This window comes from Eucyclogobius newberryi, unplaced genomic scaffold (genome assembly GCF_026437365.1).
Source record: "Eucyclogobius newberryi isolate DKJ021-1_F unplaced genomic scaffold, fEucNew1.0.hap1 SCAF_16, whole genome shotgun sequence".
Lineage (NCBI taxonomy): Eukaryota > Metazoa > Chordata > Actinopteri > Gobiiformes > Gobiidae > Eucyclogobius > Eucyclogobius newberryi.
In genome coordinates this window covers 19,396,136-19,419,970 of record NW_027315790.1, presented here as the reverse complement: position 1 = coordinate 19,419,970, position 23,835 = coordinate 19,396,136, and the positions used below count along the sequence as shown (strand labels likewise).

General features: G+C 40.2%; 1 protein-coding gene across 1 annotated transcript in view; it reads left to right on the top strand.

Moving 5' to 3' along the window:
• LOC140361907 (gamma-aminobutyric acid type B receptor subunit 1-like) overlaps nt 1–23,835 on the top strand; it is a 183,488-nt gene that overhangs the window by 43,736 nt on the left and 115,917 nt on the right. The window contains exons 3-4 of the mRNA XM_072447815.1: nt 11,214–11,384; nt 12,109–12,210. Coding sequence (XP_072303916.1) covers nt 11,214–11,384; nt 12,109–12,210 — 273 coding nt within the window. The remainder of the gene's footprint in view (nt 1–11,213; nt 11,385–12,108; nt 12,211–23,835) is intronic.

Here is a 23,835-nt window from a genome sequence, read left to right as displayed (position 1 = left end):
ATTATTCTTTCTTCTCGGGACCAACCCCCCTATTTTTCACCCAGTGAACATTGACGAAAAGTCACAAAAATGTTCACACCTCTAAAAATCGTGCCTCTCTACATTCTGGCTATTTCCCTTTTCTAAAATAAAAAAAATTGGCGCGTCAGCGCCCCCAAATGTACCAAAAATGCATTGAGAGATGGGAAATGACCCAAAAAAAATCTGATCGTAGAATCATGAAATTTGGCGCCGAGGTAGATGGTGACAAGAGAAGTAAAAAATATTATTACGGCAACGCCGTCCGCCCAACCAAATGTCGGCCATATTGCTTCAAAAATGGCTAAACATGACTTCGGAGTTTTTCCAAACGTCGTACTTTTACGAACTCCTCCCAGGGCGTTGGCCCTAAAAAGCTGAAATTTGGTGAAAATGCTACTGAGGAGTGGGACATCAAAAGTTATCCAAATTACATTGATACCTCTCACGGTCTCTGTGCGGCGAAGCCGCAAACTGTAGCTAGAATTTCAGAAATCTCCCATATTTAAAATTTCTGCCGTTTGCGCAGATAAAGTCCGAATTGCGTCAAATTAGAATCAGTTGTTAAACTCTTTGCCCTAAACCTACTTGAAGTGAAATAAATTAATTTGGCGCCACAGCGCCCCCTACAGATTTTATATGGAGGTTAAATGTTTAGTTTTGCGAAATTATATGAAATTTGACACACAACTCAATTTTATCATCCCCATCAAAAAAGTCAATGAGACCCATGTCATAATTGTTATGGCGTTGCCGTAACGATGACCGAAACCTTTCATGTTATTCCAATGGGGAAATCGCCAGAACATGTTTACACTTTAGACTTTCACAAACTCCTCCCAGGGCGTCAGCCCTATTAACCTGAAATTTGGTGAGACTCATCTTCAGGGGTGGACCATCAAAAGTTATCCACATTTTCATTCAAAGAGTCACGGTGTCTGTGCGGCAAAGCCGCACATTTTGCCAAGAATTCAAAATAAAATTGCTTTTTGATGGTAAAACAAAGGGGAGAAGATGTGACAGCGTCACAGATTCAGCAGTAGGCGTAATAAAAGGACAATTGGGGCGCGTTAGCGCCCCCTCCTCTTGCGGCGTGGCGGCGGTGTGGCGGCGGCGTGGCGAGGGCCGATCATTGCCGCTTGCGGCTATATTTATTATTATTAGGCCCGAGCCCCAGCAGGGGGAGGGCCTATTGCTCCCGCAACGCTGCCGAAGGCAGCGTTGCAACTGTCTGACCAAACATGCGGGCGCAGCCCGCATGTTTGGTACCCCGTCGCCCCTGGCAAGTACAGTGAACTAGCCCATGCCGAAGGCATGGATCATGCATACTTACTCCTGCTATGACAGAAATAGTCAACAATTAGTGAATGGGCGTAGCCCATTCACTAATTGTTGACAACAGCAGCGCGAAGCGCTGCATTCCTCCAAAAACCCTCCTGGCATCGTCCCGTACGCGAGAATCCATGCCGCAGGCATGGGCCATGCTTGTATCTGCTCAAATCAATGGAAGTCTATGGGGAGTGGGCGGGGCATCCCGACGGAATAGGGAGTGACGAGCGCGTAAGCGCTCGTAATGATGATTCCACCCCATGGCGGCATCGGGAAGGCTTAGAGCTTTCAAACGATGTATCATTTGTTGTTATAGTAAAAACGGCTATATTGTTTTTGCTAAAAATATTATTATTATTATTATTATTATTATTTTTCTTGTTCTTCTTCAGCGCTTTGATCTCTAATTTGACCCCCTGAACATGCTCAAAAACTCACCAAACTTTGCCCAAAATTCAGAATCGGCGAAAAATTTTATTTTTTCTGGGCCATTTTTTTTTTCGTTAAAAAATGGCGCGACAGCGCCACCGACAAAAGTCAAAATACATTGCGCCTATGGGAGACGCCCCGAGGTCAACTTTGTCGTAAAGCTACGAAATTCGGGACACGCATTCCTCTCGTGAGGACGAACAAAAAAAATCATTGTGGCCACGCCCCCAGACTTACCCTATGGCCGCCATCTTCCTTTGAAAATGAAAATACGCTGTGTTAGTCATTTTGTTCACGTCAAACTTTGACGAACTCCTCCTAGGGCGTTTTGCCCACCGACTTCAAAATCGGCGGACGTCCTCTGGACAAGTGGGGCATCTAAAGTTATTCAATTTTTTGAGATACCTTTAACGGTCTGTGTGCGGCGCAGCCGCAAAGTTGGACAACTTATTTTGGAATATTGCAGATCTAAAAATTGCTCCCATTTGATCAAAACCAGTCCGATTAGGACCAAATTTGAATCAGTTGTTAAACTTTCTAGTTTGGACCAGTTTAGGCTGACAAAATTGAAATGGCCGCGATAGCGCCCCCTACAGAGTGACCTTTAAATTAACATTGAAGGTCAAAAATTAGTTTTACCAAAATTGTCTAAACTTTACCCAAAATTCTATTTTGCCGTCCCGATCACAAAAGCCAATCACAAAAATGCCTAAATTTTTACGGCGTAGTCGTAGCGATGACAGAAACCTCCCATGTTATCCCTATGGGAAAACCACCAAATCTCTCAAATTACCACATTTTTATGTTTTACACTTCAACGAACTCCTCCTAGTGCGTTTTGCCCACCAACCTCAAAATCGGTGTACGTCCTCTAGACAAGTGGGGCAACTAAAGTTATCCAAATTTTAAGGATAACTTTTACGGTCTTTGTGCGACGGAGCCGCAAACGTTTCCCAGAATTCTGACTATTTGGCCTTCAGAGTGGCCTATAAACAATAGAGTTTTTCCAAATGACATGACATTTTGCACTAAATTCTAATTTGCCATCCTGATCATACAAGTATGAGAGCCAAAGTCATATTTTGTACGGCGTAACCGTAGCGTTGACAGAAACATCCCATGTTATCCTTATGGGAAAATCGTAGAATCGCTCAAATCACCACATTTTTACACTTCACACTTTAACAAACTCCTCCTAGGGCGATTGTCCGATCAAGCTCATATTTGGGGAAAATCATCTACACAAGCGAGGCATCAAAAGTTACCCATATTTTGATTCTAAGTGCTACGGTCTCTGTGTGGCGGACCCGCAAATATATGTCAGAAATGGGAAAACAGCGAAATCTCTAAAATGACCACATTTTCACGCTTCACACTTTCACCAACTCCTCCTAGGCCGATTGCCCGATCAAGCTCATATTTGGGGAAATCATCTACACAAATGGGGCATCAAAAGTTATCCATATTTTGATTTTAAGTGCTACGGTCTCTGTGCCGTGGAGCTGCAAATATACTGTCACAAATGGGAAAAACGCCAAATCCTTGAAATGTTCACATTTATGCTTCACACTTTAATGAACTCCTCTGTGGGCAATAGCTCGATCAAGCTCATATTTGGGAAAAATAATCTACACAAGCGGAGCATCAAAAGTTATCCATATTTTTATTCCAAGTGTCACGGTCTCTGTGCGCTGGAGCTGCATATTTGACCGACATTTGTGTTCATTTGAACTGGTTGTCCACATGTCCAATGTGTCGCTGTCTTAGTTCTTAGATAATTGCGTTAGCGCCATCTCTGTAAAATGCAGAGAGCAGAGTCGGAAGGCCGGCGGCCCGCGAGGGCCGTTGGATGCCGCTTGCGGCTTTAATTTTTCTTGTTCTTCTTCAGCGCTTTGATCTCTAATTTGACCCCCTGAACATGCTCAAAAACTCACCAAACTTTGCCCAAAATTCAGAATCGGCGAAAAATTTTATTTTTTCTGGGCCATTTTTTTTTTCGTTAAAAAATGGCGCGACAGCGCCACCGACAAAAGTCAAAATACATTGCGCCTATGGGAGACGCCCCGAGGTCAACTTTGGCGTAAAGCTACGAAATTCGGGACACGCATTCCTCTCGTGAGGATAAACAAAAAAAATCATTGTGGCCACGCCCCCAAACTTACCCTATGGCCGCCATCTTCCTTTGAAAATGAAAACAAGCTGAGTTAGCCATTTTGTTTACGTCAAACTTTGACGAACTCCTCCTAGGGCGTTTTGCCCACCGACTTCAAAATCGGCGTACGTCCTCTGGACAAGTGGGGAATCTAAAGTTATTCAATTTTTTGAGATACCTTTTACGGTCTGTGTGCGGCGCAGCCGCAAAGTTGGACAACTTATTTTGGAATATTGCAGGTCTAAAAATTGCTCCCATTTGATCAAAACCAGTCCGATTAGGACCAAATTTGAATCAGTTGTTAAACTTTCTAGTTTGGACCAGTTTAGGCTGACAAAATTGAAATGGCAGTGATAGCGCCCCCTACAGAGTGACCTTTAAATTAACATTGAAGGTCAAAAATTAGTTTTACCAAAATTGTCTAAACTTTACCCAAAATTCTATTTTGCCGTCCCAATCACAAAAGCCAATCACAAAAATGCCTAAATTTTTACGGCGTAGTCGTAGCGATGACAGAAACCTCCCATGTTATCCCTATGGGAAAACCACAAAATCTCTCAAATTACCACATTTTTATGTTTTACACTTTAACGAAGTCCTCCTAGTGCGTTTTGCCCACCAACCTCAAAATCGGTGTACGTCCTCTAGACAAGTGGTGTATCTAAAGTTATCCAAATTTTAAGGATAACTTTTACGGTCTTTGTGCGACGGAGCCGCAAACGTTTCCCAGAATTCTGACTATTTGGCCTTCAGAGTGGCCTATAAACAATAGAGTTTTTCCAAATGACATGATATTTTGAACAAAATTCTAATTTGCCATCCTGATCATAAAAGTATGAGAGCCAAAGTCATATTTTGTACGGCGTAACCGTAGCGTTGACAGAAACATCCCATGTTATCCTTATGGGAAAATCGTAGAATCGCTCAAATCACCACATTTTTACGCTTCACACTTTAACATCTCCTCCTAGGGCGATTGTCCGATCAAGTTCATATTTGGAGAATATCATCTACACAAGCGGGGCATCAAAACTTACCCATATTTTGATTCTAAGTGCTACGGTCTCTGTGTGGCGGACCCGCAAATATATGTCAGAAATGGGAAAACAGCGAAATCTCTAAAATCACCACATTTTTACGCTTCACACTTTAACGAACTCCTCCTAGGCCGATTGCCCGATCAAGCTCATATTTGGGGAAAATCATCTACACAAACGGGGCATCAAAAGTTATCCATATTTTGATTTTAAGTGGTACGGTCTCTGTGCCGTGGAGCTGCAAATATACTGTCACAAATGGGAAAAACGCCAAATCCTTGAAATGTTCACATTTACGCTTCACACTTTAACAAACTCCTCCGTGGGCAATAGCTCGATCAAGCTTTACTTTGGGAAAAATCATCTACACAAGCGGGGCATCAAAAGTTATCCATATTTTTATTCCAAGTGTCACGGTCTCTGTGCGGCGGAGCAGCAAATTTGACTGACACTTGTGTTCATTTGCACTGGATTGGCCATGTCCAATGTGTCGCCGTCTGTCAAGTTCTTTTTTTATTCAACACACAATAAGGGCGCCATCTTTATCAAGTCAAAAGCGCAGAGTCGGAAGGCCGGCGGCCCGCGAGGGCCGTTGGATGCCGCTTGCGGCTTTAATTATTTTTATTTTTCTTGTTCTTCTGCTTTTTGATCTCTAATTTGACCCCCTGAACGTGCTCAAAAACTCACCAAACTTTGCCCAAAATTCAGAATCGGCGAAAAATTTGATTTTTTCTGGGCCATTTTTTTTTTCGTTAAAAAATGGCGCGACAGCGCCACCGACAAAAGTCAAAATACATTGCGCCTATGGGAGACGCCCCGAGGTCAACTTTGGCGTAAAGCTACGAAATTCGGGACACGTATTCCTCTCGTGAGGACGAACAAAAAAAATCATTGTGGCCACGCCCCCAGACTTACCCTATGGCCGCCATCTTCCTTTGAAAATGAAAATACGCTGTGTTAGTCATTTTGTTCACGTCAAACTTTGACGAACTCCTCCTAGGGCGTTTTGCCCACCAACTTCAAAATCGGCGTACGTCCTCTGGACAAGTGGGGCATCTAAAGTTATTCAATTTTTTGAGATACCTTTAACGGTCTGTGTGCGGCGCAGCCGCAAAGTTGGACAACTTATTTTGGAATATTGCAGATCTAAAAATTGCTCCCATTTGATCAAAACCAGTCCGATTAGGACCAAATTTGAATCAGTTGTTAAACTTTCTAGTTTGGACCAGTTTAGGCTGACAAAATTGAAATGGCCGCGATAGCGCCCCCTACAGAGTGACCTTTAAATTAACATTGAAGGTCAAAAATTAGTTTTACCAAAATTGTCTAAACTTTACCCAAAATTCTATTTTGCCGTCCCGATCACAAAAGCCAATCACAAAAATGCCTAAATTTTTACGGCGTAGTCGTAGCGATGACAGAAACCTCCCATGTTATCCCTATGGGAAAACCGCAAAATCTCTCGAATTACCACATTTTTATGTTTTACACTTCAACGAACTCCTCCTAGTGCGTTTTGCCCACCAACCTCAAATCGGTGTACGTCCTCTAGACAAGTGGTGCATCTAAAGTTATCCAAATTTTAAGGATAACTTTTACGGTCTCTGTGCGACGGAGCCGCAAACGTTTCCCAGAATTCTGACTATTTGGCCTTCAGAGTGGCCTATAAACAATAGAGTTTTTCCAAATGACATGACATTTTGCACTAAATTCTAATTTGCCATCCTGATCATACAAGTATGAGAGCCAAAGTCATATTTTGTACGGCGTAACCGTAGCGTTGACAGAAACATCCCATGTTATCCTTATGGGAAAATCGTAGAATCGCTCAAATCACCACATTTTTACACTTCACACTTTAACAAACTCCTCCTAGGGCGATTGTCCGATCAAGCTCATATTTGGGGAAAATCATCTACACAAGCGGGCCATCAAAACTTATCCATATTTTGATTCTAAGTGCTACGGTCTCTGTGTGGCGGACCCGCAAATATATGTCAGAAATGGGAAAACAGCGAAATCTCCAAAATGACCACATTTTCACGCTTCACACTTTCACCAACTCCTCCTAGGCCGATTGCCCGATCAAGCTCATATTTGGGGAAATCATCTACACAAATGGGGCATCAAAAGTTATCCATATTTTGATTTTAAGTGCTACGGTCTCTGTGCCGTGGAGCTGCAAATATACTGTCACAAATGGGAAAAACGCCAAATCCTTGAAATGTTCACATTTATGCTTCACACTTTAATAAACTCCTCTGTGGGCAATAGCTCGATCAAGCTCATATTTGGGAAAAATAATCTACACAAGCGGAGCATCAAAAGTTATCCATATTTTTATTCCAAGTGTCACGGTCTCTGTGCGCTGGAGCTGCACATTTGACCGACATTTGTGTTAATTTGCACTGGTTAAGCACAGCATTGTACATGTCCAATGTGTCGCTGTCTTAGTTCTTAGACAATTGCGTTAGCGCCATCTCTGTAAAATGCAGAGAGCAGAGTCGGAAGGCCGGCGGCCCGCGAGGGCCGTTGGATGCCGCTTGCGGCTTTAATATTCTTTCTTCTTCTCGGGACCAACCCCCCTATTTTTCACCCAGTGAACATTGACGAAAAGTCACAAAAATTTGCACGCCTCTAAAAATCGTGCCTCTCTACATTCTGGCTATTTCCCTTTTCTAAAATTAAAAAAATTGGCGCGTCAGCGCCCCCAAATGTACCAAAAATGCATTGAGAGATGGGAAATGACCCAAAAAAAATCTGATCGTAGAATCATGAAATTTGGCGCAGAGGTAGATGGTGACAAGAGAAGTAAAAAATATTATTACGGCAACGCCGTCCGCCCAACCAAATGTCGGCCATATTGCTTCAAAAATGGCTAAACATGACTTCGGAGTTTTTCCAAACGTCGTACTTTTACGAACTCCTCGCAGGGCGTTGGCCCTAAAAAGCTGAAATTTGGTGAAAATGCTACTGAGGAGTGGGACATCAAAAGTTATCCAAATTACATTGATACCTCTCACGGTCTCTGTGCGGCGAAGCCGCAAACTGTAGCTAGAATTTCAGAAATCTCCCATATTTAAAATTTCTGCCGTTTGCGCAGATAAAGTCCGAATTGCGTCAAATTAGAATCAGTTGTTAAACTCTTTGCCCTAAACCTACTTGAAGTGAAATAAATTCATTTGGCGCCACAGCGCCCCCTACAGATTTTATATGGAGGTTAAATGTTTAGTTTTGCGAAATTATATGAAATTTGACACACAACTCAATTTTAGCATCCCCATCAAAAAAGTCAATGACTCATGTCATAATTGTTATGGCGTTGCCGTAACGATGACCGAAACCTTTCATGTTATTCCAATGGGGAAATCGCCAGAACATGTTTACACTTTAGACTTTCACAAACTCCTCCCAGGGCGTCAGCCCTATTAACCTGAAATTTGGTGAGACTCATCTTCAAGACCATCAAAAGTTATCGACATTTTCATTCAAAGAGTCACGGTGTCTGTGCGGCAAAGCCGCACATTTTGCCAAGAATTCAAAATAAAATTGCTTTTTGATGGTAAAACAAAGGGGAGAAGATGTGACAGCGTCACAGATTCAGCAGTAGGCGTAATAAAAGGACAATTGGGGCGCGTTAGCGCCCCCTCCTCTTGCGGCGTGGCGGCGGTGTGGCGGCGGTGTGGCGGCGGCGTGGCGGCGGCGTGGCGAGGGCCGATCATTGCCGCTTGCGGCTATATTTATTATTATTATTATTATTATTATTATTATTATTATTATTATTATTATTATTATTATTATTATCATTATTTGGCCTTAAAATAACTAAAATAAATTTTAAAAATGTTTTTATTACACTGAAAACATTGGAGCAGCTTCCTCCTGCTAGTTTCCATGGAAATGTTCCTTAAGCTATAATATTCTACAGTATGACATAAAGCTTACCCATCTCCATGGAGATTGTTCAGAGGTATGGTTTTATTTATCTATTTCCATGGAATCATGCAAGTGATGTGCCACCTCCAGAAAGTTACACGCTGTTGCTTTCAACAGCCTAAATACGGGTAAAGGCCACAGTTATAAAGATTTTGTCTTGCACTTGTTAAATTGTCAATCATACAAATGTTGCAAATGTTTTTCATCAGTATTGCCATGTCGTTACTTCAAATACTGTGACGTCATGTACACCCTTTATAGGTCTTTTAGGGTGTTATAACATCCCTTTACTCCCGCTCTTCCTGCAAATCTGGGTGTTATTGGGTGGAGCACCCTGTTAGCACCCTGTTAGCCTCCTGTTAGCCTCATGTCAGCCCCCTGTTAGCCCCCCTGTGTGCTGCGTGGCTGTCTCAGGGCCAGGAGACAACCTGCTCACTGCCCTCATGTGTGCACTCCAGGGGCAAGAGCTCACAGAACACTCCCGCACCCAAAAAAACCTTCAAACCCATTCATTAATTTTACATCAGCGCAGCTATTCCTTTCACACTAGCTCCGACTCACATTCAGGCCAGGCTGGGGATACTGTACTTTAAGACAAACCTACAGGGACTGTTAGTTTCCCTTGTGTATACTGTATACAATAATATATATACTAAATACCTTTGGGGTTTGGAATCAGAATCTGTATTGGCATGAAAAAGCTATAGTGCTACAGTAAATATGATTATGCTTTTAGGTGATTTGATTTTTATAAATATAAATGTATTAATAAATGTATTAATATATTCAAACTAAGACAAAACATAATCCCATGTACAGTAAATCTATCTATTGTCCCGTTCATGATTAAACTGCTTCACTCTTCGTAGTTTAGATGTTTTTTCTTTTTTTTTCCTTTATGTACTTTAATTTAGTACCAAAAGTAGTCCATACATTACATCTAAAATTGTTGTAATAGTGATGTGTGACCTTCTACTTAAACAGTGCTCGCCATTACACGCTGCTTTAATCCAGGCTCATTACTCCTAACATGGACATAAATCATTGCACAGGGATGGTTGTTGTGCAAGCCAAATGTAAATGTGTGGCGTGAGTGCAGTAAACATGACGTTATCAGAACAAGTGCTAAGTCCCATTACTCTGGCTGTGAGTGTGGAGCGGAGATGGACACGATGTGCACAAATAGAGCAGAAAATGTGTGGAAAAGAGAGACTGCATGTACGCGTTACTGAGAGTGTCACACCATAGGAAAAACAGGTACATGGAATAGTGTTTTATTACGGCTAATACTCCAACTAGGTTATTTTTATGGGAAAAAAATAAGTAAATATCCAAGCAAGTAAGGAAATAAGTAAGTTAGCGTATGTAATCTTTCAAATCTTGAAACATTTTGACTAATTGTTACACGTTCATCCACAATAAAATATAACCATACAAAATAATGATTCAAAAAAGTTGTCCACACATTCATATTTATTTATTCTGCTTAATCAGTTAATTGCAACCAATCAACCAATTATAGAAATAATAGTCAACAAATTTACTGATCAAATAATCATTATCTAGGGTTTTGAATTGACGGATTTAGCAAAACAAAGCTAGCGCACGTTAGCACCAGCTGTTTCCTGTTTATCGACACATGGCACTCCGGTCAAGACCAATAATATTATATTTGAAGTGCATCGAACATTATCCAAACCCAAGACGTTGAAACATGTATAAACAGAAAGTAGTATTTATGTTTGCTCTAGCCTCAGCCAGAGCCTTCAGCCTCACCATTAAATAGTATTATTCAGGAAAACCATTAAATTACTCCGAGAAGGTTAATTTTGCCCTCCTTGATTTTATGTATGTTTTATTTCCTCTATCAAACCAGTCTTTTGTTTGTCTTCTGAGGATAAAATATCGTACTATTCCAGGGCCAGTCGGAACGTGGCTATTTTGAGTGGAGCGATTGAGCTTTGCTTGGTTAAATTTGCTGCAAATTTGTCCACTAAAAGTCCATCCTCCTCTTTAGTTTCTTCAAGAGGAGCCCTTTCGGATTGATATAAGATAAGATATTCCTTTATTGTCCCACATGGGGAAATTTCATTGGTGCAACGCAGGTAGATACAGAGGTAGATACAGAAGAACAGATCACTTATAGGAAGTCTGAAAAACACTTTCAGTAGAAGATCTCCTATAAATAAACAAAAACTCCCATAGACAAATAAATAAATAAATACCATTGCATGTGATATATAGCAGGGTTAATATTATTTTTCCATGGTCTCCAGAACCACGCTGATCCGAGTCCTTTCGCTTTGTTGCAGTTGTCGTACGGCTCCAGCTCCCCTGCGCTCTCCAACCGCCAGCGCTTCCCCACCTTCTTCCGCACTCACCCCTCGGCCACCCTCCACAACCCCACCAGAGTGCAGCTGTTCCAGAAGTGGAAGTGGACCAAGATCGCCACCATCCAGCAGACCACCGAAGTCTTCACCTCTGTGAGTACGAGCATACAAGAACAAGTCTGAATAATGAGGTCATGAAGCGGTTCTTGTAATTACAAATGTACAAAAAGAAACAGTCCAATTTTAAGGTGAAATGTTTTTATACACCCTCATTTCACCCTGTATAGAGTGATTTACAAGCATTAATTTACTATTTTGTGACAACAGATAAGAGTATAATACCATTTTGGTCATAATATTAGCTGCCAGTCGTTTTATAATAATAATTTTATACAACTCTACACTTATATTTTGCTGCCGCTTTTAGGACAATTGTCATTTTGAAACCTCTACATAATAAGGCCCTTTTTGCAGCTCATCAATGTAGATTCGTTTTTGAAAGGGCCATGGTTGGTTAGATGATGTTACCTTATCTAGCATTATTATTATGATGTTTTGGGCTCGTGAATAGAGACTCGACTTGGCAATGGGTCGTGTCCCACAATAAAACAAAGCGTAAAGAAGCGCCACTGACAGCTCCTCAGAGGCCAGTTTGTGCAGTCACAGCAGCCTGACGCACTCTGCTGCTCGTTCTTTGGCCTGCTCTTCTCGCCTCTAACTCGACTGGAATAAAACAATCTCTGGCATCTGGTATAGTAATCGAGAAATGTCAAGAAACTCACAACGTTATTAAACTAAAACTTAACAACATCCCTATTCTGACTGACTGACTATTTGTGTTGGACTGAATACTAAGCTGTCGGCCTCTTGTCCCCAGACGCTGGACGACCTGGAGGAGCGGGTGAAGGAGGCGGGCATCGAGATTAGTGTCCGACAGAGCTTCCTCACTGACCCCGCTGTGGCTGTCAAGAACCTCAAGGTGAGACACACACACACACACGCACACACACACTCTCCCTCAACAACACTGTTATCTGCACTAAAACCTGTATACTCAATATAGAGTTGTGCAATTAGTCAAATTTGAATTTGAATTGAATCGATGATCAACTGTTTGAAATCGTGAATCAGCTTGGGTTTGGTGCACATCTTTTGTCAATAGAAGCATGTAGTTTGTAGTTCAAACTTTGGAGGAATAATGTGTTTTTTCTTAGGTAAATGTCCCTTTCTCTTCTTTATAAAGGTGAAATGTTATGCGTCATTTCTGTTGATATTAGCCTTTAAACATGCTCTTGAATACCCTTTGTTTGGCATCTCATGTTTTAGAACAACAACAAAAACAGTTTATAACAAACAAAATTACATTTGGATCTCTACTTTTCCCCCATGGGACTTACTGTGTTATTCCCTCTGCAGCCAGTAGATGGGGCCAGCGAATATAACATAGCTCTCATTTCCTGGTTTCGGCACGCAGTCGCAGTGTGATTAGACTGAATAAATTCACAAAACAAGTCTGGAGATGATTTATGGGCTTAAAAACAGCAGAGAAGATTCTCAGAGCCACTTCAGAACTACATCAGTTACAGAGGAAGTATCAGTTTTTACAGAGATTCAGGACGGAGTGTTTTTGATGGTCAGATGGGAGAGGATTTTCTAACCAGATTCATCAAACTAGTGTGAATGAAGCTAAATGCTACTCCAGCTATGTTTTTGATGCGGGAACAACGTTAGAACATAGTTAAAAGCTCAAACAAGTACATTTCGCATAATGTGTGTCCTTCACGGGTTCTTTGACAGTACAGCATGGACTCCGGAATTTAAGCTCATGACTCTGCGGATTGCTCACATGGAGTGCACTAATGAACTCAAAATGTAATCTATTGAAAATCATCAAGAGATAAAAATCAATAGCGATAAAATCAAAATGTATATGTTGCTATATTGTCCATTCCACACTAAACTTGCATATTGCACCTTTTCTGAAGCCTCGGCCACAATGACCCGTACAAACAGTCACTCACAAAACATGAGTGATTGTTTTGCTCAGTAGGACTGATGTAAAGGTGCATTAGGAAAACGCCACAGCACACTTGAGCACAATGTAACAACCCCACGACCATTGCACGGCTTTGATTTCTCAAGAACACCGTGAGCTGTTATTGAGAATTGAAAGCCATACAGACACTTTAAGAATGCTGCAACCCACGTATGTCTACGAGCTCCTGGTTTGACCTGTGAGATTCGTAAAAGCAAAGTATTTGTTGTGACCATAACTTGAAATTGGACATTTTGACACTTTATTTTATCCATTCATTTGTGAACGCTATTCTAGAGGCAAAACTAGTCCAAAAGTGGTTTCACTAATAGATTCTTGCATTCACTGGAGTTATTTGGGGTGACGCTGATCCTCCCTCAGGCTAAAACTGGACCAAAAATCTGGACAATTTTCATAACAGTTGTGAAGTGGCCTGGGGTTTGTTAAATCTGTTCAAATGAGTGGTGGCATTCAAATATAATCGTCCCCCAGCGGCACACTCTCCTATATGTTTTAATTTAGCTCAGTGAATGGGCCCGATGGCAGAACACATACACTGTCAGAAAATAATTGTCAGATATAATTGAATCATTTCATCATTGTAATAATTTAATGGGTCGTCATTTGCATACGGATGAAAAGATGGTTGGACAAATTGAGCTGTTTCTGTAAAAGCTCTATTCCAACAGTCAAGAAAATCATTCATATTTGAAATGTTCTAAATGATCAATAGTTTCTTTTACTCTTGGACACATTAGTCTTGACACATGCGTAAAAGTAAAAGAGTAAAAGAGGTTATGGATCGAACCCTTCATTTCCATGTCAAGTTGTCCTTTTGTAGTTCACAAACTCAAAGATGTATTATGCTTTAGTCTTCTATATCTATATTTTTGACAAGAGAAACTCGGATACAAGCTTCAAAGGTCAGTTTTGCCTTGTATGTGTCCTTAAAGTTTTTAGTTTGGTCGACTGCACATTTCTGCCAAAGTTTCAGGCTCTCTTGGGGACATTTTGTGACAAATCTTGTGACATCTTGGTGACAGGTCTTTCATGTCTATATTTTGGCCCAGGGACATTTTGTTCTTCCTTGACAGTCTGGTCAACAATTGGACCGTGGAATCTACAGTCCTTTCATCGTTCCACTGTTACAAATGCCCTTAACTTTTTAGATTTAGGATTAGAATTAGCAACGGCAATACAACAATCTCGACAAAGTGCAAGTACTATGCCCTACCCACATCAGGGCGAAGAAAAAACGTACCTTTGACATTTTCTCTGACACCTGCTGCTTTCTTAATATTTCTGCTGATACAGTCACAGTTGAAGTTGTGTCAGCAGTGAAGTATAGGCCTGTGTTAAAATGTGCTCGGAAGTTAATAGTTAAAATATGAAAAGTTGTAGTTAAAATGCGTGAATGCAGTGAATTTGTTCAGCTGTTAAAGTTTAAATATGGCCCACCATTATTATCATATGTTTTGGGACTTCTGGATGTTTTTGGCGTGGGTATTTCTTATACCTTCAGAACTACTTAACTTATAATTATTTTGCTTGAAAACTCCTGCAATGGACACAACGAAATGGATGACACATTAATTGAACCAACCAATTTGGACACAACTGTTAAAACTTGACAAATTACATTTAAACTCAATGTTGGGCGACTTGTGCCTTGAACTTGTGTCGCTATTGTCTGTTTTTTTCTCTCTGTGTCAACCGTGTTTTTGTTTTCAGTTTTGTTTTATACATTTAAAAAATAGAAACGAATATTATTGCTATTATACTTGTATGTAAGAGACACTTTGGCTTCATCTTTTGGTTATTTGTATACCATAGTAAAATGTGCTCCATAGAAAAAAAGTATGATTTGATTTTTATCTATTTTTTCTCACTTTTCATTGTCTGTAAATGTGACTTTCTGCCTTGTGGAGATGGTAAAACTCACCGAGCAAAAATAGGAGCCGCTTCATAACAAAATCATATCCTGATGCCTCGAGCTGTTTATGAAATCCGGACTGTAATAACGTGGGCCACCAGGACCAATAACTGTTACAATGTCTCTACTCAGGGACTAACGGTAGAAATGAGCTATTTAGCTACAGCCTGGTACGGAACATCTTTGTTTTTTACAAGCTTAATGTCTCTGTACATTGTCCCTTCAAATAAAGACTAAACTAAACTAAACACTGACTGGTGAGGGAGTGTTGGTGTGACAATAACGTCCACATTCACCAGCCCGACCTCTGAGCCGTGAGTAGGTGGACCTAACAGACACACAAGTGTAGCTCTGACTCTACATTAACTTTGTTCGACTGAATATTGAATGCAATCCCGATGTTTGATAATGATTAAACCATGGAGAAAAACAAACAGATTCCAGGCGTAGATGAACTGATGTTTCAAGTGTTAGTGAGGTGGGATTAAATCTGTTGAATGTATGAACCTTGGCACTCTGACCTTGGTAGGTCTGTTGTGAAAGTGGAACATGATTGATTTGTTTGGTCAAATTACTCAGTTACCTTTACTCAAACACTTTAGTAACTTGGTACTTCTCAGAGTAGTTTCACATGCCACACTTTCACTCTACTTTGAGTAATATATGCCAGTAACAGTAGCTTTTGTTCTGGTGACCCTTCTCACTGTAAGAGACAAGAACTTTATGTTGACAATAACATTTGAAGATTTGTGTTTCTTACACCGCTCCGTCTGATATTATTTTATTTTGTTTCCATCTTTTGAAAATGCCATAATTTTTGCATCATGTTATGGTGTTACTCAACATACTGTTAAAGTAGATAATATGGTCAATATGAGGCAGCTGTGTGCTGTCTGCATCTAATTATAGAGCATTTTATTCTCTGCAAAGCAGGAAGTGTGCCGTTAGCGTGCTAATATTTGTTGCCGCTACAGTGAACTTTTCTTTAGCATCAAAAAGTTGTGAAAATTGGTTGAACTCATCGCTGTGAATTATTAGGATGCTTGGAATGCATTAGGCAAGTGAACAATTTGTTTTCAATTTAAAATGAACTAGTTCTGTTTCTCACATTTTCAAGAAGCTAAAAATCATGTATGACACTTGTACCTTCAAATTATAAATCATGTCCATACACTTACTCGTGCAGTACTCTTACTTGGGTAGTAGCTTCCCCATTTTTTTTACTCAGTTGAGTAGTCTCTCAAAGGTACTTTGTACTTCTGCTTGAGTAATAGTTTCTAAAGTAATAGTACTTTTAGACTCAGGTGAGAAGAGGCTGAGCTGAAGGTGGAGCAGAGCAGAGGAGAGTTGTATCAGCTAAAACAGCAGGAAGACAAAGGCAGGTACTTAGCCTCTTTTGAATGCAGTATTTTGTTCTTCTTGGTGGTGGTTGTTACTGTTTGAATCGTGGAATAATATTCAACGATGCAGTGAGAGTTGCATGCTCCAGATCGTGGCTAATCAAATCCTCATCACTATACACTTCACCCACATTTCCTATTGACGGAGTGCGACAGCATGTGGCAAAAAGGTGGAATATTTTGCAAGACACTTGTTTTTTAACACTTAACCTTGTTGTAAAATAGCCTCAAAAGTTGACATCTTTCATTTTACTTTGGATTGACACGTGTTCCTCTTATTGAACAAGTGGTATTAATTACTCACCACTAAACATAATCTATAATATGCAATTAACTTAGTTGGACCCCCAAAACAATGAGTAAATGACTATTGATTCTCTTTAATAAGGTTTTAGCACCTAACGATCAGGTGCTGCTGGGGTTTTCATGCAAACTAATGATGAATCTGTCCAGAAGAATACTAATGAATCACACATTTCTTTTTATATATGATCATAGTGGCTGTTCAATCTAAACTACTGGCATTATACACTGTTGGGTGCTTGGGAAAGACACTTCACCCTGGTTTCTGTCATGTATGATCAATAGGTTCCTCTCACTTTCAAAAATTGAAATGCCCTGCAATTTTGCATATTCTCCCACTTAAACATAATGGAGGGGTCTGAAATGTTCATTGTAGGTGCATTTCCACTGTGAGAGGCAAAATCTTAAAGAAATCTGGAAATCACATTGTATGATTTTTAAATAATGTATTTGTATGTTAATGCTGCAAATAAGTATTTGAGCACCTGCCAAGCAGCAGGAAGTCTGGCTCTGAAAGACCTGTTAGTTTACCTTTGAAAAGTCCACCTATGCTCAATTTATTAATCTAACTTAGTAGCACCTGTTTGAGCTCATTATCTGCATAAAGACACCTGTCCACCCCACAATCAGGCCAACTACTACCATGGGCAAGGCCAAGGAGCTATTAGAAGACACCAGAGACTAAATTGTAGACCTCCACAAGGCTTGAAAGGGCTACTGGGCAATAGGCCAGCAGCGTTGTGAAAAAAGATCAACTGTTGGAGCAATTGTTAGAAAATGGAAGAGGCTAAAGATGACTTTCAATCTCCCTCGGACTGGGCCTCCATGCAAGATCTCACCTCGTGGGGTTTCAATGATGATAAGAAAGGTGAGGAATCAATGACCTGAAGAGAGCTGGGACCACAGTCTCTAAGGTACAGAAGGTTCCCCAACGTGTGTTAAGTCAGCACATTTCCAGGACTGTCTGAAGTTTGCCAATGACCATCTGGATGATCCAGAAGAGTCATGGGAGAAAGTCATGTGGTCAGATGAGACCCCACTCGCCATATTTAGAGGAAGAAGAAGGATGAATACCATCCCAAGAACACCATCTCTACTGTGAAGCATGGGGGTGGAACATCATGCTTTGGGGGTGGAAACATCATGCTTTGGGGGTGGAAACATCATGCTTTGGGGGTGGAACATCATGCTTTGGGGGTGGAAACATCATGCTTTGGGGGTGGAAACATCATGCTTTGGGGGTGGAACATCATGCTTTGGGGGTGGAACATCACGCTTTGGGGGTGGAAACATCATGCTTTGGGGGTGGAAACATCACGCTTTGGGGGTGGAAACATCATGCTTTGGGGGTGGAAACATCACGCTTTGGGGGTGGAAACATCACACTTTGGGGGTGGAAACATCACGCTTTGGGGGTGGAACATCATGCTTTGGGGGTGGAAACATCATGCTTTGGGGGTGGAAACATCACGCTTTGGGGGTGGAACATCATGCTTTGGGGGTGGAACATCATGCTTTGGGGGTGGAACATCATGCTTTGGGGGTGGAAACATCATGCTTTGGGGGTGGAAACATCACGCTTTGGGGGTGGAAACATCATGCTTTGGGGGTGGAACATCACGCTTTGGGGGTGGAACATCACGCTTTGGGGGTGGAACATCACGCTTTGGGGGTGGAACATCACGCTTTGGGGGTGCTTTTCTGCACAGGGGACAGAGCGACTGCACTGTGTTAAGGAGAGAATGAATGGGTCATGTATTGTGAGATTTGGGTGACAACCTCCTTCCCTCAGCCAGAGCATTGAAGATGTGATGTGGTTGGGTCTTCCAAAATGACAATGACCCGAATCACACAGCCAAGAGAACCAAGGAGTGGCTCTGTAAGAAGCATATCAAGGTTCTGGAGTGGCCTAGCCAGTCTCCAGACCTAAGTCCAATAGAAAATCTTTGGAGGGAGCTGAAACTCAGCAGCAGCCCTGAAACCTGACAGATCTAGAGAAGATCTGGGTGGAGGAGTGGGCCAAACTCCCTGCTGCACTGTGTGCAAATCTGGTCAAGAACTACAGGAAACATTTGACCTTTGTAATTGTAAACAAAGGCTTCTGTATCAAATATTAGCACTGATTTTCTCAGGTGTTCAAATACTTATTTACAGCAATAACCTACAAATAAATTATCTAAGAATTATATGTGATTTATGGATCTTTTTTTTAGATTCTGTCTCTCACAATGGAAATGCACCTACAATGAAAACTTCAGACCCGTCCATAATATCTAAGGAAAACTCGCAGACTCGCAGGGTGTTCAAATACTTACTTTCCTCACTGTATATAGATCCATGTTCCCACTGGTTTGTTTTGGAGTGGAATGGAATTGTCTGAAAGTGTCTCCATAGGGCCACTACTTACTGAATGTCTTCTTTGTGAAATACTAGATAGGCCGTTAAGTCCCTCAGGCCTTGGAATCATCTCAGTGACAACAGTTTTATCTTCAAAGAAAATAAAGCAAATGGTTACTCCTAACCTGGCCTAAAACCACGGACTGGATCCCTGTGGTGAACTTATCATTTTCCACTACAGACAAAACTATTTGTTCTCTTTGGGAGAATTTACAAAAGACAAAGTCCTTAAATGTATGTATTTCTCATTTAAACTGACTCCATATATCACTATTTGATCTAAATCTGTACGTAATCCATATTTGTTATACAGATGCCTTGTGAATTTTGTTTGGAAATGTGTTTAGGCCATATTTACATATAGAGGGTTTTTTCAGGAGCACATTTTGAGACATATGTCTCTAAACATAGTCAGCTCTGACAGGACTTTGTCAGAGCTGTTCATCTGTATATTGATCCAATAATTGCTGAAAACTGTACACAAGGGTCAAGTCTTTTAACCGTTTAACAGGGCTAAAGTGTCTCTCTGTGCCTCTCCAGTCCATGTGTCATCATGTTGACTCCTCATACTCAGTCTCTTCTTTCCTTTAAACCTCTCACACTAAATTTATATGCAGTAAACATGTCTAAGCTTATTGTTTAGGAAGAAAACTAGTCAAATAATGGAGAAAAAAAAAAAATTCAAACTCAAATAAGTACCTTTTTGAGTTTTCCGTGTCTGTTTTTGCCAGTGCCTCGTGTCCTCTAGTTGGAGGAAAAGAGAGCGAGAGATACTGGGGGCAGGACAATGCGCCGTTTAACAGAAGCTCATTGTGTTACTGCCAATTATTTTACTGACAATAGAAACATGTGGTTTTAAGGGTTATTTGCACATTTTATTTAACGTTTTTTTTGTCCACTATGAAGAAAGATCTTGAAAAATGGACTCTAATCCCATACTTAAGTCTAAGGCAAAGGACTGAAACTATAAACATGAATGTTTTGCCCGGATTTCTCTATCTATTACTGACTCTCCTGATTTCCAACTCCATTCAGCTATTTGATGAGTGGAATAAAACAATCTCAAGATTTGTATGGAGAGGCAAAAACCTTGAGTCCGATTCAAAACCATTCAACTGTTAAAGGGAAAAGGAGGTTGGTGTTTGCCTTGTCTGAAAAATGACTCTATTTCGGCTCAAATCAGAGCATTGCTGTACTGGTGTGATCCAGAATATGAAGCTCAATGGACAAACATTGAGATTAATGTTGTGCCTGGGATTCCTGTACTGGCTTTATAGGCAGATGACAAACAGTTGAGTCATCTAATGGATGTTGAGAATACCTGGGCAAAAACTGTGCTTACAACATGGAAGCAGCTTATCAAAACATACAAATTAAATAAATTAAACTTGTATTATAATGATTAGTCCACAAATACACTTATGTGCATATCAGTTTAAACCAATATTTAATACAGAAATAATCTTTTATCTGATTTTGCAGTTTTTTTTTTACCCAGATGAAAGAGTCACGTGACCCGCTGTGAGGAGAATGTAGTGAATCGCACCGTGACTGTATGATCTGCTAAATAGTGCAGGACTATGCAGTGAATGAGGGGGTTAGGGGCTAGTTTGGACATTCGGATAAGCCCTCAAAATGTTGCAAATAACTTGGAAGCTGAAACCCATTTACAATCATTTCTGTCAACCTTCATTGCTCACAGAACTTCGGCATTCGTTCCCGCAGCTTCTATACATGTCTTTTCTCCTGTTTTTGTTCGGTGGGAAAGTGTTGCATGCCCCTTTCCTCTCAGCTGGACTCTGGCTCCTGCCCTGTGAGTGTGAAACAGTTGACCAGCCAGAACCAGCAGGATGTCTGAACTGGAACATTCACCAAGCTTAGAACTGATCTCTTTGCTTCTTTAAGGCTTGAAATAGAAATAGAAATATATATATATATATATATATATATATATATATATATATACATTTTGTTCTCATCACTGTTGGTCTTCATGTTTTAACTGAGAACTAAACTCATACATAAATCAAATGAAGATAGTTCTGGACGCAATACTTGATTTACATTTGATTTGCATTTTACATTAAACTAGATGATAACTTAGTTTATTCATGATAATAATGCCTTGAAAATACACCTTCCAAGATGACCCAATGTTTTTTAAATTGCATAATTAATTTGAATCTTACTCACTAGTGGTAAGCTACTTTGATTCAAAATCAAACTCGGTGTCCTGTCTTATTCCTAATCCTTTCCTGTGTGGATTTTAATTCAGGTACAGTACTTTTCGGGCTATACAGCACTCCTGAATAAAAGCTGCACAAAATTCACAAATAAAAAATACATTTTACATATTGCACCTGTCAATAAGCCGCAGGTAACAATGCTGTAACATGAGATATTTACACATAAGTATTATACTGATTAGACTAATTTTCCAGTGAATATGAGTTGGATTGTAAAAAAGCACACAGCATTTTGAAGCTTAACAAACAGAAAACACAAAATTGGCCATGTTAGATAAAGATGCTACCTCCACTACTGCAAGGATCTCCTGATTGAAGTTGCATGAATGTTTAAAGCCTGGTTGGCGCGGTTCTTCCATAATGTCCATTGATGTGTTCTTCTACAGTGTGTCAAACGCTTGCGCTTCCTGCTAGAGTGCCCCCCGGTGGCCGTTAGCCAGTAAAAATCTATAAATTTAGACGCACCATTGTATGCACCGCAGGGTTCAAATCGTGAGGGAAAAGTAGCCCAAAGAGTACAGTACTTTGTACACTCATTCCGTATTTCCGGAGTATAAGTTGCACCAGCCAAAAAATGCATAATATTGAAGAAAAAAAAACATATATAAGCTGCAATGGAGTATGAAATGCGGTTGCAAGTGTGAAAATAACAAATAATATCACATATAAGTCGCTCCGGAATATAAGTATATAAGTATGAGTCGCACCTCGGCCAAAATTATGAAAAAAGGTGCGACTTATAGTCCGGAAAATACGGTACTTAGTAATGGAATATATAGATCATTATTTTATTTATTGTAAAATGCTATATTTATCTAAAACCACCCAAAGAGATTCAATGACTTCCTGGTCTACACTGCAGAACAGAGGCTCCGCCCCCTCATATTGGCCTTTCAGATGTAACTAGTGTAGAGGTGGGCAATATATGAAAGTTTACATACAAATTGTGAATGCTGTTTTGAAGATATGCTAAATTTGAATATTGACCTTATCGTTTGTAGGAAAAATGCTACATAAAGAAAAATAAAAATTAAAGCAAAAATAATTTTCGGCTATTTTTGTGATTAATTTGACAGAAAAGAGATGTTTGAACACATTCTAACACATTTCTGCTGGATTGACATAATATTGTCTGAGTACCGTTATGAGGATTCTCCCAAAGATATATTGAAAACATTTTTGTCATTTTTGTCAGTATTGGCTAACTCTGAGTAAGGGTGCATTCACACTTGCACATTCACCACATAAATATTGGAACAATACCTGGACTAAACACTGACTAAAAAGGGTTCTACCCAAGTCTACATCAGGGCTGAATTAGCTCAATTAAAGGACCTGATTATGACAAGTGTCTTGTTGATCCAGATAATGTGTAAGATAATGATGAGGGAAGACCATTATAACATGGTTAAAAGCTCCGAAAACATTTTGCACAAAATGTCTCATTGAAAATGATGTAGATGGTGAATTGACGCAATGAAAAGTAAAATACCCTGCATAGTCCTCTCTATTATGGTGGAAGATGGGGAAATTCCCGAGGGATATGTTCCACTGGGGGCTGTGCTTGCCAAATCTGAAGTCGGTCATCCAGGGACCATCTCCCTGTGGAGCCCCTAACCACACCTCACATCCTCCACTGAGCTTTATCTGTGCCACTGCCTAATGGAGTCAACCAGCCTGGGGGGACTTTACAGGACCATGGCTTTCTAGTATCGCCACTCATCTTTAAACCATAGAATGAGCTCTGTTCTTAATTGGGTAACATTTTTCTGTTTTGTTTCTTTTATTTTCTGTTTTGGTGGTGTTTTGTTTCATTTTTTAATTGGTGTACAGCACTTTGGTTGACTGTTGTTTTTTAAGTGATATTAGTGAAGTTTGATAGAATTAGATTTGAGGTTAGCTGTTTAAAAGCAAATCATAAGTCAGTATTTTTTTATTTGGTCTAGAGCAAAAAAATCATAATTAAATCAGAATTTCAATAAAAGTCGTAATAAGCAAATATAGCAACCTTGGTGTGTTTAAACACGCAAGGTGAACTGAATATTAATTAGCTATTTTGCAATTTACTAGTCCAAATTTAGATAATTTCCAGTCATTTTTCTACCCTATTATTAATATATAATAATATTCAACCCTAACCCTGTTCATGTCAACATGCCCATACCACGTCATTGGTTAGTGATCAAAACAGTTTGTCATTAATTGAACATCTTCCAACACTAGCTACAGATCAATATTCTAGAACTCCACAATTTACAGCACTTAACTGTTTCCACATTTTGTTTTGTTA